The sequence below is a fragment of the Thermobia domestica genome, chromosome 18 (assembly GCF_964235325.1).
Source record: "Thermobia domestica chromosome 18, izTheDome1.hap1.1, whole genome shotgun sequence".
Lineage (NCBI taxonomy): Eukaryota > Metazoa > Arthropoda > Insecta > Zygentoma > Lepismatidae > Thermobia > Thermobia domestica.
The window spans coordinates 115,483,907-115,500,509 of NC_137471.1; the positions used below are offsets into that span (position 1 = coordinate 115,483,907).

General features: G+C 34.1%; 1 protein-coding gene across 1 annotated transcript; it reads right to left on the reverse strand.

Moving 5' to 3' along the window:
• Positions 1-8,682: 8,682 nt before the first annotated feature.
• LOC145675888 (uncharacterized) lies at positions 8,683-14,011 on the reverse strand. Its single transcript, XM_081746682.1, has 3 exons — positions 13,798-14,011; positions 12,216-12,512; positions 8,683-9,314 (listed from the first exon to the last, which is right to left on the reverse strand). The coding sequence occupies exons 1-3, from the start codon at positions 14,009-14,011 to the stop codon at positions 9,292-9,294; spliced, it is 534 nt and encodes a 177-aa protein (XP_081602808.1). The 3' UTR covers positions 8,683-9,291.
• Positions 14,012-16,603: the final 2,592 nt, after the last annotated feature.

Genomic DNA, 16,603 nt, shown 5'->3' on the forward strand with positions numbered 1-16,603 from the left:
AAAATAATTGATAAGCCACGAATAGGAAGTTAATTATTTTATCTCCATTTCCTTTTAACAAGTGGGCGATATACACGACTTGCCATCCTACCCCCAATCCTCAAACCCACGAGCTCAAACTGCGTTGTTTGTTTCTTGTGTACAAATTCATGTGATTCATTCTCCGTTCTCTATAGTAGCTGGAATTATTTTACGCAGAAGAAAGTCTAGAATCAAGTGTTTCATCCTTTGAGAAGATGGCGTCATTAAGCCTTTGCAAAGAAGAACAAGCACTCTGGGAGCACACAGACACAGAAGATGTAGATGATTTGGACGCTGCTGACAATGAGGAACCAGAGATCGAACCCAAGACACTGAGCGAAGACGATTCCGACAGCGTCGACGAAACACGTGAATGCTACAGGCATTGGGTTCGACGGGACAGATGAAAATCTTCTCCTACATCTTTCCCTTTCACTTTGCAAGCTGGACCAAAGACCGACAGACCGACTGCATACTCAAACCCCATTTTCACCTTTACCAAGGTGTCAGAAAAAAAATATAGTAATTATATTATTTTATTGTAAGACCTCAACCAAAAAGATTTCGCATTCGGAAGAATGTACGTACATTTTCAATAAAATTCTTTACAAACAAAATTGAAAACAAGGGGGTTTGGGAGGGTTTTCACCCCAAGTTTAGCATTTTTTCTAGATTTTTTATCTTTTGCGCCACGTGGCGCCCCCTCAGTTTGTACCAAGTATGTCAAAGGACCCAACAATTATACCAGGGACTTTCCTTAAGAATATAATAGTGATATCATAACTTAGTCTCATTTCGTAACGTGAGGAAAAAATATTTTCTGATTCACTGCAATGACATAAATTTTACACTTTTTTTTTGAATTTGCAAGGTGTCAGAAAATAATTTATAGTAATAGTACTATTTCATTGTAAGACCTCAACCAAAAAGATTTCGCATTCGGAAGGATGTACGTACATTTTCAATAAAATTCTTTACAGACAAAGTGGAAAAGAAGGGGGTTGGGGGTCTTTTGACGCCAAATTTAGCATTTTTATAGACTTTTTGACATTTGCCGCCCCGTGGTGCCCCCTCGGTTTGTACCAAGTATATCAAGTGACCCCCAAAATTATAGCAGGGATCTTCGGCAACAATATGCTTTTTACTTTATGTCTCTGTACGCAACAGAAGTTATTTTAGAAGCTTTTCTTTCATACACTACAAACTATTAAAAATCATTTAAATTTCCCGCGGTATGGGGAAGCGTACAGCCTGCTGGCCGGCGGTATATTAAATGAATCCCAAAGTAAAGTCGGGGTAGAAAAATTTTTGTCCACGAGATTTCACGTCCAAATGGGCCTGAAACAAGGAGATGCGTTGTCGCAATTATTATTTAACTTTGTGCTGGAATACGCCATAAAGAAAATCAAAGATAGCAATCAGGGCCTAGAGTTGAACGGTATTCACCAGGCTATGGCATATTCTGATGATGTAAATTTAATAGGGGATGATAGGCGAACAATAGAAAGAAATGCTGAGATCTTATTAAACGCTTGCAGGGACAGGAGTTTAGAAGTAAATTCAGAGAAAACTAAATACATTTAAGTGCGTCGGGACCGTAATACAGCAAATTGTAGATGGGTTAAAATATTAAATAATGCTTTTGATAAAGTGGATACTTTCAAATATTTAGGATCAATATTAACAGACGAAAATCATATTAAGAAATTAAACGTTAACTAAAAGCAGGGAATTCGTGTTAATATTCGGTGCAAAATCTTTTGTCGTCGAGAATTCTGTCTAAGAATTTGAAGCTTAAAATACATAAATGATAATCATGTCTGTTGTTCTGTATGGTTGCGAAACGTGGTTGCTTACTATAAGGAAAGAATAAAGACTGAAAGTATTTGAAAACAAGATCCTAAGACGAGTATTCGGACCCAAGAGGAACGGGAATGGGGAATGGCGGAACTTCATAACGAGGAACTACATAATTTATACGGTTTACCCAACATTGTTAGGATCGTCAAGTCTAAGAGGCTTAGGTGGGAAGGTCATGTAGCTAAAATGAAAGAAAGTAGAAACACTTTTAAAATCTTGACTGGAAGACCCATCGGAAAACGACCATTAGGAAGACCTAGGCGCAGATGGGAAGACAATATTAGGATGGTTCTCGCAGAGATAGGAATAGAAAGTAGAAACTGGATGCAATTAGCTAAGGATAGAAGTCAGTGCAGAACTTTTGTGAACGCGGCATTGAACCTCCTGGTTCCATAGCCTTCCAGCCTTTTTATCTTTAAGAAAACTTCCGTCCTTGAGTAGACAAGCAAGTTGTCTTCCTGTTTTACTATGGCAAATAAAAGGACGGGAGGAAAAGTAGAGGAGTTGCTTCGATTGTTTTCCAACTTGCTGGAGTGACTAATACTTTAAGCTTATTGTAAATTAAAATAATTCATTTTAGTAATGTTTTTAATGTTAATACCTATATAACAAAGCTTCCCGTCTGTTTTAAAATAGTTGAATTTAGGTAGACAGTCGCGAACTTCAATTTTTGCTTTAGGCATGTTTCAATCTTCTTACATGTTATTAGATGCAAAAACACATGCAGCACTAAGCTTCTACTCATGGAATCCGCTCAACTGAGTTTATATAACAAATATTTTAGAAAGAGACTGAAAGTAATTTTGGCAGATTGGACTGTAGTCAGAACAGAAACAATGTTTCACCATCTGAAATTTGCCAATTTTTTTTTACAATCAATCTATTCTGATAGGGAAACATAGTCCTTTCTAGATTGGGGGCAGGGAGTGCGCTTAACCATGAAGCTGATGGTCACAGGGTTCAAGGAAATTAGAAATTCAGTTTAGGAATACAAAACATACAAAATGAAGATTTTTATTAAATGTGAATTTTTTGTCAAAATATTATGAAATGTAAAAATAAGAACACGCTATTTCCAACCTACATGAAATGAAACATGAAGATTGATTTTCCATTGTTTGAGAAACACCCTTCAAAATACGAAAGTTCGTGTTCTGCCTGTTTCTAGTTAAGATTGGGGTGATCCCGCTGATCATTGTCCCACTAAATACTATAACGTTGGCTGCTGATCTCATATGACTATTATTGTAATATAACTAACGTTACCGCTCATTAATATCCTTAGTACAATTAAATTTGGGGAACGCAATTGTAATTAGGAAGTAGCTGACTCCACACAAATGATCACAGTGATGTTTCATGCATTTAATTACTATCTTGTATTTTACAGCCTAAATATTATGTAGTAGGTTATTGTTATTTTATATTTGGGTCTTATAAGGGCCAATGTCACTTTTTGGCAAAAATGAGACGTTCGTCAAATTTTAACGTTTTTAAATGGATAAATTCGTGTGGAAGAAAATCAAATGTTAATATGAATGGTATAAATTGCAAACTGTTTTTTGCTGGCATTTGCACGTCTTGCACAAGAAACATCCATTTATAGACGTTTAAATTGAAGAGTATCTCATTTTTGCCGAAAAGTGACATTGACTCTTTCGACCCAAACCACAGATATATATGATATGTATTTTCGGACTGGCCGGCGATGACTATATAAATGACACAATGAACCTTAGTCCATACCTCGATCACCCAATTATATATCTTCTGATAAACACTTTATCAAATATATATTTTTTCATTACCGTCAGCTACAGGGAAATGAACCATAATTTAGAAGCATTAACATAGACGTACATTGTCTCAAAACATGCGATTGATTTTATTATATCCAGTACAGCTCAGGGAAAATCTACTTAGGACAGTGGAAAGAGGGAACTACTTTCTTTCAATAGTGACTTTCATATACTACGGAAATTGGGGGATTTAAGTCCTTTTTTAAAAAAAGAAGAAGAAAAGATTTCCAACCTATGATGCCCATAAGTGTGGGAAATAGTTTATAACGTGCGTGTCCGACCGTCCGTCGGTCTCTCAACAGGTATCAGAGGAAAAACCGTAATAGATATGGAGAAGTATTTACGTTTCAGTCGCTTTAGCGACCCAAGAATACGTTCCACCTTCTTTCTTAAGCCCTATTTGAAACGGAAGTAGTTCAGATAAATCATTTCTAGTTCCAACATTTATCGCCATGCGTAGAAAAGAACAAACGGTTTCCTGCAATCAATTCAGTGTCTGAAAAGAACACATCATCTCTAAGTGCAACGTTCTACTAAAATTAGAATGTTTGATATTTACTAGTACTACAGGTTTCAATATCGATTTCCATAGAACAAAAGAGATGAGATTTGAGTTTTTTTTTCTGTAATCGACTCACTGTCCAAAGTCATCCCTTTCTTAAGACCCTTTCAAACAGGAAGTGGCAGAGCTCCATCATTTCCGGAATATAATGTTACGTTGATAGCAATAAACGGAAAACGGTAATACATAGGGAAAAACGGTTTCTGCCAATTGATTCAGCGAGTGATGGAACATAGCATCTCCACATAATATTTTACGAATACCGAAAGACGTTAAAATTTACTAGTACTTCCTCTTTCAGAACCTAGTTTCATTGAATAAAAACGGTGTTTTATTTTGATTTTAATCTACTTCCTCAACACTTATTGCGTAATTGATAGAATGGAAATAGATAACGGTAAGCAATTTTTCGATATGGATTTAATCCTCAACAAAAGGTTTTACCTCTGATTTATTTGCCAAAATTCATATCAATTCACAATTACGGTTTCAATATTAATCTTGAAATAGCGAGTAATAATTTTTGGTATTGAGTTGTTTTTGAGTTTATCGTCTCTAACAGCAGCGAGGCTATATGAGACAAGACATACTGATTAACGTGGAATTAGTACCACATGAGCCTGCAGCCGGAAATCAGACCTGGGTCTCTCACGCGAAATGCACATACGCTAACCGCTTAACAATGTAGGAGCTCTAATAACTTTTGATATGCATTCAGTGTCCGAGGAACAGAATCAGTATTTGATCTTATTCTTTTACTGCAACCAGTACTTATAGACGTACTACCTCAAGTTTGTGTACTAAATTTGCATAGTTTGGAAGTCTATCGTTGTTTCACATTGTGAAACGAAACTTACTTGTCATTCTTTGTTATTATTATTATTATTATTATTATTATTATTATTATTATTATTATTATTATTATTATTATTATTATTATTATTATTATTTAAATTTTAGACGTTGGAATTCAACTATCTCTGTGTCTCGGGGAGAATTAATATGTACTTATGACATCACATCAAGTCAAAGTATTTCGATCTCAAACAGTTTTCAAATGAGGACTATATTCATTAATCAGAATGTTTTATGGACTACTATACTCTTTTCAAAGTCGAAAGCAAATTTATCTTTAAGATGGAGCATATATGCATACATTAATAACAAAATGCAGTATTTTAATTTTTTCAAAGTTAATAATTTTAGAAGTTTTAATACCTGTCTAATTTCATTTTGTATTAATATAAAACATATTAGAGTTCTTTATTGATAATTGAAGACGAAGAAGAATATTTTATAGAGTCATAAATTTCATAAAATGTCAGTCCTGGATGAGAAAGTGAAATTCATAATTTTCTAATTATGTAGGAATTTCTTAACTTTAGTGACTGATACGAAATATATTTGAATTTTATCTTATCTGTGTTTTTTGGATCAATGTTCATTTCTATGAGCACCAGAAGGATAGATCTTAGAATCACTTCTGTTCCGCGGTCTGCAGTTTGCGAGATGTATTGTTTGAGTTTACGCTTATTAACGGAAGGAAAGGAGACTAAGTGTTTTGATACTAAAATTAAAGATAGTCGTATGTCGTTTCTAGCAATTTGTGTGTCCATCTTACAAAAATATGTACATGATTGCTTGATGCATTGGATTATAATTACATTACGTATACGGGAGACCGGGGTGAGAACCTTATTTCAGATATACATTTTAAGTGTTATCCAGAGGGAGATTTTCTTCTCTCAAACATCTCTAAAGACCTTCGTAGTGTATGTGTGTGGTGGTAGGGGAAGTATTTTATTGTTTCTCACTATAAATCTACAAACCAAAGGGTTGTCTTAGTGTTGGTCTTGATCTTGCACATCCAGTCTTTGTCTTGATCTTGCTCTGCAAACGTTGGTCTTGTCTGCAAGAGTCTTGCAAGTCTTGCTTTTAAGAAATCTTATGCTTTTCATAGTTAAATTTTACAATGTATAATTATAATGGATAATGAATTCTATGTTGCGCCAATAGTAACAGAAACACAATGTATATTTCTAAATGTAATATATTTTCTTTGTTGTAAGTATGATGCTAATGTACAATATAGGCGATGATCTTTTTTATTTATTTATTTATTTATTTATTTATTTATTTTATTTAGTTATATATTTATTTTTTGTTTCAATTGGTACCCACTCTTCACTACAAATTGAGAATGGCGTGCAACGTCAAACTCCAGCCTTTCATTTAATTTTTTAGTATGTATTTTTTTACAAATTTATTCAACATTCAGATACAATTTTCTCATTCGGAAACTCCCCAGTTAACAGGTTATGTAATAACAAGTCTCTACTACTAAAATGAACAGCCACATTTGCTTTCGGTTGAACAAATTTATTAATGACGGAAATTAATTGTTCACAATTACTGTCTTAAATTCAAAATGTAATATTTACAAGAATTTTATTAGAGGTCTAAATATATATTTCTAGCATTACCGTAAAACAATGAATAGTGTTGATGAAAAACAACTTTTAAATAATTATACAAAACTGAGCTGATGTTCCAGATAGAGCTGCTTACTTTTTTCACGCAAAACTGGGCAATTTTACTTCTCTTACTTTATCTATAGGCAATGATATGAACTGAATTGTCAATTTTGCAAGGAATTGCACCAATATGTTTCTTATGTTTTACTCCTTGTTCACTGAATTGTTAAATTCAATATGCTTAAGAAAATACACTGTAGCAACTAAGTTGTTGGTATATTTATATCAAACAAATAAATTGGAATTTAGTAAGTAAAGACCTAGAAAATACTAATAACATATTAACTGAATTTGCAATTGTTTAAAAGTAATTGTATGATTACGAAAGTTAAAGAATAATCAAAGCAACTAACTTGATTAATAAATTGTTCGATCAAATTATTTACTCTAAAGGTAAATAAGAAAGTTCTCTCGCTTTTCCACCCACCGCCTTCTTACAACGATATGTCACCTAATACGTACCTGGAGAACCAAACATTTTCCGCATACGCATCGATGACTTTCTGTCAACCTTCTGGAAGGCCAAGGATTCCATCGCAATAGGATTTGTAGGCCGTGAAGGAGGCGAAGGTAACAAGTAAATTTTGCACCTATAGTAGGGATTTCAAGTAGCGTCCTCTAAGATGATTGTCTAAGGAACGGAACGGGTGATCATCGGACGGTGTACTGTCCGGGAAGTATGGCGGATGAAATAGTGTAGCCCATTCGAGCAGTCCACCAAACACACATTACGACAATCTTCTCGTTCTGTACTGGTTTCGGTTGGTTTGAAACGTTTTTGTGGAATTCTAGCCAATGATGACTGCCCCTTGGAGCTTCGTATAGGACCTAGTTATGATCTCATGTCAGCATTCTTGCCTAAATGACTCCTTCCTCAGACGAGAGAGCAAACAGCCACAGGTGTCTGCTCGCGCTACCTTCTGGCCTGAAGTGAAATCATGTGGGACTCATCGAATCAACTTGCAGCGTTTTCCAAATTGACGGAGGTCCTTCCGAATGGTTTTTCCACTCAAACTGAATTGTAGTCTGTAACGGATGAACGATACACATATAATCTTTAAATAGCCCCCACTACCCACAGTCCTGCGAGAACGGACGTCACCTCACTTCCCCCTTTAGAATACAAGAATTTTAAAAGGAGAGAGAAAGGAGAATTCCACTCCCCCACGGCTGAGAATAATGACGACGTGAAGAGTGAGGTTCAATACTGGAAAAGGCTTATACTGTATGCAAAAAATATCACTATTAAGATAATCAGGAATATGTCTACAACTACTTGAAAATGTAAAAAGTTTTCTAACAAAATGGAAAATTTTATTATAACAAATCCGAAACGTGTTATATAAATAGTAATATAGAAAACATTCAACAATTTTAACAAGTAATAATATCATTAATCGAAATCGCCGTTAGCAAGTAACTTTTTTCCCAAAAGGATTTTTTTTTCCAAGTGACAAAATTTTCTGAAGTATTATTATAACCAATCGTAAATCCAAAATATAGAATTTAGAAACCTATATAACAATATAATCAAAATGTATGGAACTCGAAGTTACTGTAAAGTGGCTTTCTTTGGAATGAAAATGTGGGAGGAAATGATTTCTTAAATATGGGTCAAAATGCATGAATTACGAACAATAGCTCAACTGTAATTCTATAAAATCCTTTCTTTTTTCTTTCCTTTTTCAAAAGCGGACCTAAGACATAAATCATTCATTTGAAGTCTCCACTAGCCTTAATATTTTCCGTAATTTCAATATATTAAACTTCCTGACTAGCGACTTTACTTTAGTTTTAACAAGGAAAACAAGAATCAACATGTTTTAACTCAAGGCATAATTCTGCCTACACAAAACCAATAACATGAACTATTCAATTAACTATTTTTTCTTTCTTACTTTTCCTTTCGCAATATTTTTAGAAATATGTGCTTCCAAAATATATTGAATAATAATAATGCTTCTAAATAATAACCATAGTCAGGAATTGTTATAGATTTCAAAAGAAGTTAACTAAACTATACGATTATACGGAAAGAATATTAATTTAATGACCCATTCTTTCATTCAGAGGACCTATCACTCTTACCTCATTTTATACACTGCGAAGCGCTTCAGTCTTAAAGCCAGAACCTCGGCTGCAACGTGACGTCATCCCGATCGACGACTCACGCAATCTAACCGAAGGTTAAGCAGTGCTTCCAACTCCAAGAAAAGAACCAACTTAACAGTAAACTGGAGTTTCATCTCACAAAAATTTTCCTTTTACAAAATTTCATTTTATTATGAAACTTGGGTGGGTTACATAATATCCGAGGGTCGGTCAAAAAAAATTCCTAACCATAACAAATCCCAAGTTGAATAATAAAATAATTTCAATACATTACCAAATCTTCCATAAATATTCAAATGCTAACGCCTTCTTTACAAACTTCTACAGTAATTTTTCCAATTCCTTACACAATATACACAAAGGATGATGATGAGGTATTTACAAAATGAAAAGGGTTGACCTCTCACTTTCTCGGACGAGGCATTCCTGCAGGAATAAAAGAAATATATACAACACACAAAATTTGTTCGAACAAACATCCTAAAATATATAAATATATATATATATATAAGTACAATATTAATAATTTAGTTAACCTCAAATCTCACATCAAATCATCATTTTTTTTGTTTTTGTTACCTTATGGGTTAGATTGATTAACTTGTCTCGGTGGAAAATATTTCTTACAAAAACGAACATGGCGTTTTATATGAACATATGGTCTTTCAATATTTTCTAGCCAAACTGTATTTGGTGTAGGTTTAGAAATAAGGCGGTATGGGCCTTCCCACTGAGGGGCGATTTTTGGATTGAAATGTTTCTCTGCTGAAATTTTCATGAACCTTTTAACCAATACTAAATCATCAATATTTAAATTAACAGGATTATGTTTTTGACTATATACTTTCGCACTATGTTTCCAAGCGCGTTCAATGTTATTATTTATATTAACTAATTTTTGCTCTTTATCCTGGTCATCGTCTAAAAGATCTAAATCCATCAACCATTTAACATCTAATGGATGGTAAAATTTCCGTCCCATATAAAGTTCACATGGACTAGTCCCAGTAGTTTCATTCATACTTATGTTAATAGTAAAAGCAATTTTAGATAGTAATTGGGCCCAATTCTGTTGAGACTTTTCAACATAAATACGAATTAAATTTTTAACCGATCTCACCGTGCGTTCGGCTCTGTTCGATTGTGGGTTATATGGGGAGAATTTTACACTCTGTATACCATAGCTATACAAGAATTTCAAGAAGTAATCACTCACGAAATAAGAAGCGCCATCACTTAGGACTTTACCAGGAAAGCCGTATCGAAGAAATAATTCCTGTAACTTATTGCAGATGATTTTTGAGGTTAATCGTCTTAAAGGTTCTAAAAAGACAAAGCGACTATAGGCGTCAGTGACAATTAAAATATATTCAAATCCAGAACTACTAGGCAATTTCCCCGCAATATCAATAAACCAAGTATAATTTGGGTGCAGTACCTTTTTTGTAAAATATTGACCCATAGGTTTTCGATTGGAATCTTTACAGGTTTGGCACAAATGACAAGATTGTATAAAATTCTTAATGTCAGAATATAAAGTAGGCCAGGTATACTTTTCAGCGACCTTAGCAATGGTTTTTCGATATCCCATATGCCCACCATGAATCATTGGACAATGAGAATACTCAATAATCGACTGAATTAAAGAATTAGGTATTACAATTCTAAATCCATTATTCCCTTTACCGTTTGTCTTTTTAAACAAGATCTTATTTCTTAATACATACGGAGGAACTTCTTCCTTTCGCTCTAACCTATTGATAATCTCTCTTAATTCAGGATCCTTCCTCTGGTGATCTGTAAGAGGCACATTAAACACAGGATTTTGCCAAAAATTAATGAAAGACAGATTTACTGTTTTATTATGATCTTTTACGACTTCCATTGTATTATCGTCTTTTGTATAGAATTCTAGATGGTTTCCAACCCTTGAAAGGAAATCGGCTATACTATTTATTTTTGATCTTACATGGACTATACGAAATTTAAACCTCGAGATTTTCTCTAACATAGTTCCATATCTCCTTTGTCTTTTATGGTTATTAAGTAACCAAGTTAAACTCTTACTATCAGTATATACTACAAAGGGATTTGCCAAGTAATACTCAAATTTTTCCAAAGATAAAGAAAGAGCCTTAAGTTCTAATTCGTATATATTTTTACTCCAATCAGATTGTGGAATTGCCCGACTAAACATAGATACAGGTCTAAGATTCCCTTTCGAATCATATTGGCTGAGAACCCCAGAAAAATGACGCAAAGAGCTATCACAATGTATTACGAAGTTGGAATTCATATCTGGGACTTTCAAAATGACCTGACTACAAAAGGCATCTTTTAATTTTTGTAGGGCTTCATCATGAACTTTAGTCCATTTAAAAGGCTTTTTTACAGATCTTAATTCTTGAAGGGGAACAATTAACTCTGAATACCCATAAATAAATTTTGAATAGAACGAGAAAAATGAACATATTCTGTTCACTCCTTTTCTGTTCTTTGGTTTTGGTATCTCCTGGATAGCTTTAATTCTCTCAGGGTCTATTGACATGTTGCCATTTTCAAAACGAAACCCTAAATATTTAATACTAGTTTGAAATAGACAGGACTTCTTTTCTGATATAGTAATTCCCCAATTTCTTAGTCGAGATAATACCTCCTCTAATAGAGCTTTATGACTCTCAATATCTTTGCTAAATATAATTATGTCATCAAAATATATCTCTAAATTCTTACCAATTAACCCTTCAAAGACTTTTGACATCAAATTACTTAAAACAAAAGGTGATAACACTAATCCCATTGGTACCGATTTATATCGATAGATTTTATTTTTTGTCACAAAAGCAGTAATATTTCTACTCTCTTCAGACAGAGGAATTTGATGAAAACAGGATTTACAATCAAGTTTTGAAAAGATATTATTGTCCGAGATACTAGATATTACATTCTCCATGTTAGGAGAAGGATAGCTGTTTACCATAACCTTTTTGTTCACCTCTCCGTATGAAATTACAAGCCGCCTGCTTCCATCTGAATTTGTTACTAGAAAGCAGGGTGATGTGTACGGAGAATAATCTACTTCCTCTATAATATCGTCTTTTAAAAGCTGGGCAATAAAAGAATCTAATTCCTTTTGCTTATGCGTTGGAAGCTGATAAGGTTGCAATCGAATGGGAGTTTTATCGGCAAGTTCAATTTTGTAAGTGAAATTTTTTACTCTACCAATTTTGTTTCCAATAACATCAGAATATGAAGTTAACAAGTTATTAACATATTCCTGTAAATTAGAATCACATAGTAATAATTGATCAGGAACCGTATAATTACCTTGAGATTCCTCCGGTTTAGTCTCCGGTGGATGCAATATGGACTGATCAAAAACGAATTCCACTCCTGGGTCAAACGTGGTATTAACTCCGCTGTCTCTGGTTACTGATGTCGATGGAGTCAAAATCTGATGAGAATTACCAAAAGATCTAGGTTGAGGTGTAGCTTTCGGACAACCAAGGTCGCATGGCGGCTGCTTTCCACTCACCCCATTCCTAGAAGTATATGCAGAAGCGAGAGAAGTCTGGGCACACAAAAGTTCATCAGCTCGGATCATAGGAACTACTAACTTCCGAGCTTTTATATTATATAAATTACCAGCAATGTCTATTATGGCGTCGTATTTTGTATGAAAGTCATTTCCAAGCAGAAGATCAAACTCATTAGAGTCCACAATGAAGAAAATTTCACTAAATTGATGTCTTCCAATTTTAAAATATAGTCTTACTCTCATATCCACTGTAACTTGTACATTTCCTAAGCCGATAGTCTGAACATTCACCTTTTCTGCCTTTATTTTACATTTTTTTCTAAGTTCATCATAAAGATGTCGAGCCAAATAAGAGTTCGTACTCCCAGTATCAATTAAGCACTTAAAACGCATACCCGCAATATAAACAGAAATCGCTAACAGTTTTTTCAATTCACTATCATTTTGATTTACATCTGAGTTATTTTGAGTTAAGTACTGAGATTCTAAATTATGGTTATGAGAAAATTCCGCCTTATCAAGATTTTCATAGTTAGATGGTAAAGAATACATAGCTGGAGAAACTAAAGTTTTATGTAAATTTCTTGGTTTACGAGATTGCAACACTACTTGCTGTTTTGTGTTCTTCGCTCCGATAAAGGAAGATGATTTACGGGGTGGTACCAAGTCCCGTACGCTACTACCTTGATTACGTAATCGATAATAATCTTTCCTATATCTATGCAAGGCGTCATAGTGTTCTGCAGCTAAATACAATTGATTTAAATCGATAGGCATACCTCTTTCAGCAAGAAATTGATGGGCAGAAGGCGTTACCATATTAGTAATTAAACTACAAATGGTGGCTTCATCAAAGGACATATCAAGTACGTGAATAATCGATAATTTATTATCTACGAACTCATATAATGATTGCTCCTCCCGCATGGGAACGTAGAAAAATAGTCGCATGAATTGTGTTCTACCAATAGTGGAAATAAATCGCACCACTAAATGTCTACAAACTGTTTGCCAAGGGGAAGCGTCCCCAATAAACGATTGTATAACTTCTTGCATTTCTCCTTTTGTACGAGAAAGACAAGCTACCAACACAAGATCTAAAGGCAAACCCTTACCTCTGACAATACTATCAAGTTTTAATAAAAAACTGAAATGTAGACTCAGTATTGGTACCATCTATTATAGGTAGACTATTAATATCATGCAACAAAGATTTATAGATTCCTTCCGAAGCAACTTTCTCAAAATTTAAATTTAATGAAGCTGCCATATTAAATGGTCGGTCTCTATATTTATTTTGAAAGCTCTGACTCCCTCCTGCTCTTAAATTAGGCGAGGAATTCGCAAACCGTGTACTGTGTCCCACATTACTTTGTGGATCCACGTTATAATTTTGATCCTGAAATGGTCTACTTTGACCACCTAGTAAAGGTTCGTGAGGATTCACTTGAATATGGGCTGAAGGCCTTAAATGATCAAACATAGGATTACTAAATTCATAAGAATATCCAAGAAATTCATCCCCACTAGAACTTGAAGAATCCGAAAATCTAGACTTTAAATGCGTCTCCTTTGACTGTGCCATCCTTACAAGCACACCACAAAATATTAAGCTCAAAGAAACCAAAAGGATAATTACTATTAATTTTACAACCTTATCAATAATTATCTGCTTATTACACAATGACCTACTAAACCGGCAACACTGTATTAAGTATTTTACGTTAACATTCATATACAACATTTATATTAACTCAACAAGAAAGGCATAGTATAATGAAAATATGTTATTTAATTTAGAGCTTAATTTGACCAAAGAAATACACATAAATTTTAGAATATAAAGGGGAACACTTTTGCTGGACCTCCCCGAACCGGACCTCGAAGCCAGCATAAATTTGCCTTTCCAGGGCAGTGTATAAAATTTAATTTTTATTTAAAAATTATATATGTAACGGATGAACGATACACATATAATCTTTAAATAGCCCCCACTACCCACAGTCCTGCGAGAACGGACGTCACCTCACTTCCCCCTTTAGAATACAAGAATTTTAAAAGGAGAGAGAAAGGAGAATTCCACTCCCCCACGGCTGAGAATAATGACGACGTGAAGAGTGAGGTTCAATACTGGAAAAGGCTTATACTGTATGCAAAAAATATCACTATTAAGATAATCAGGAATATGTCTACAACTACTTGAAAATGTAAAAAGTTTTCTAACAAAATGGAAAATTTTATTATAACAAATCCGAAACGTGTTATATAAATAGTAATATAGAAAACATTCGACAATTTTAACAAGTAATAATATCATTAATCGAAATCGCCGTTAGCAAGTAACTTTTTTCCCAAAAGGATTTTTTTTTCCAAGTGACAAAATTTTCTGAAGTATTATTATAACCAATCGTAAATCCAAAATATAGAATTTAGAAACCTATATAACAATATAATCAAAATGTATGGAACTCGAAGTTACTGCAAAGTGGCTTTCTTTGGAATGAAAATGTGGGAGGAAATGATTTCTTAAATATGGGTCAAAATGCATGAATTACGAACAATAGCTCAACTGTAATTCTATAAAATCCTTTCTTTTTTCTTTCCTTTTTCAAAAGCGGACCTAAGACATAAATCATTCATTTGAAGTCTCCACTAGCCTTAATATTTTCCGTAATTTCAATATATTAAACTTCCTGACTAGCGACTTTACTTTAGTTTTAACAAGGAAAACAAGAATCAACATGTTTTAACTCAAGGCATAATTCTGCCTACACAAAACCAGTAACATGAACTATTCAATTAACTATTTTTTCTTTCTTACTTTTCCTTTCGCAATATTTTTAGAAATATGTGCTTCCAAAATATATTGAATAATAATAATGCTTCTAAATAATAACCATAGTCAGGAATTGTTATAGATTTCAAAAGAAGTTAACTAAACTATACGATTATACGGAAAGAATATTAATTTAATGACCCATTCTTTCATTCAGAGGACCTATCACTCTTACCTCATTTTATACACTGCGAAGCGCTTCAGTCTTAAAGCCAGAACCTCGGCTGCAACGTGACGTCATCCCGATCGACGACTCACGCAATCTAACCGAAGGTTAAGCAGTGCTTCCAACTCCAAGAAAAGAACCAACTTAACAGTAAACTGGAGTTTCATCTCACAAAAATTTTCCTTTTACAAAATTTCATTTTATTATGAAACTTGGGTGGGTTACAAGTCTCAGTTTCTCACATGTCTGAACAGTGTTTGCCTCAATTGCTGCCTGATGATCTTCATTTTGTACATGCTTTGGTCTTTCAGCATGGGATGCTCTTTCGAGTGTTTCGTCACCGTCTTTAAACTTGGTTAATCACTTCTGTACTGTCCGCCTAGTTACGACACACTCATCATAGGCCTGGCGTATCTCCCGCACCGCTGCAGCGGCGTTTGACCTAATTTGAACATCTTATAGAATACACACTCTTATGACGCTCTGTTGAGGTCCCATGAGGTTCACTCTGTCTTTACACAAGCCACGGCGTAACTGAACTGCCACAACCAGATAGTAGTTTGGACATACCCACAACAACATACCCAATAAGCCTTATCTTTATTCGCATTCAACTTAAGGGGTGAGAACCAATTGAACACAGATCTCCAAGAAATGCAACAGAACTTTCTTGGTTACCTTTATAAAGAAGCCGTTTAAAGAAAACTTTCCATCAATTAAGGAATAACATTTCGCAAAACACTTTAATAACTAATTCCTATTTTTTAGGAATGTTCAGTAAATGAAGTTTAACACTAACAATAACGTTTGTGAAAGTATCTATTGGAATACCATATGTAAGATATTAATGTGATAAACAACGTTAAGCTGTATAGTCACTCAGTGAAAGTAGAATTTGTACTTTCAATTAAAGTATAGAACAGCAATTAACCTCCACTAGATTTTTAGCACCATAAAACAACCACAAATTTTACTATCCTACTTAGAATCAACCGTAATATTACAGTCGGAATTATCACACAATTATTCAGTATCAACATCACTATTACTCGATTCTTCATTTTCTTCTGTCACTTATTACTTCTATATACTCTTTCAATGTCTCTGGTGCTTTGCTCTGTTCTATGCGAACAGCTAGTGACTTGTTCTTTGATAACCCTGGTCCTGAGTGTTGC

Bases quoted from the DNA above. Each gene is read 5' to 3' on its own strand.
- LOC145675888 (XM_081746682.1), bottom strand. From the start codon at position 14,011: ATGGCACAGTCAAAGGAGACGCATTTAAAGTCTAGATTTTCGGATTCT. The intron at 12,513-13,797 runs GTAATGTGGGAC...ATAATATAAAAG, and splicing joins TTATAACGTGGATCCACAAA to CTCGGAAGTTAGTAGTTCCT. The intron at 9,315-12,215 runs GTAATTATACGG...TTATTCCTGCAG, and splicing joins TAAACCGGAGGAATCTCAAG to GAATGCCTCGTCCGAGAAAG.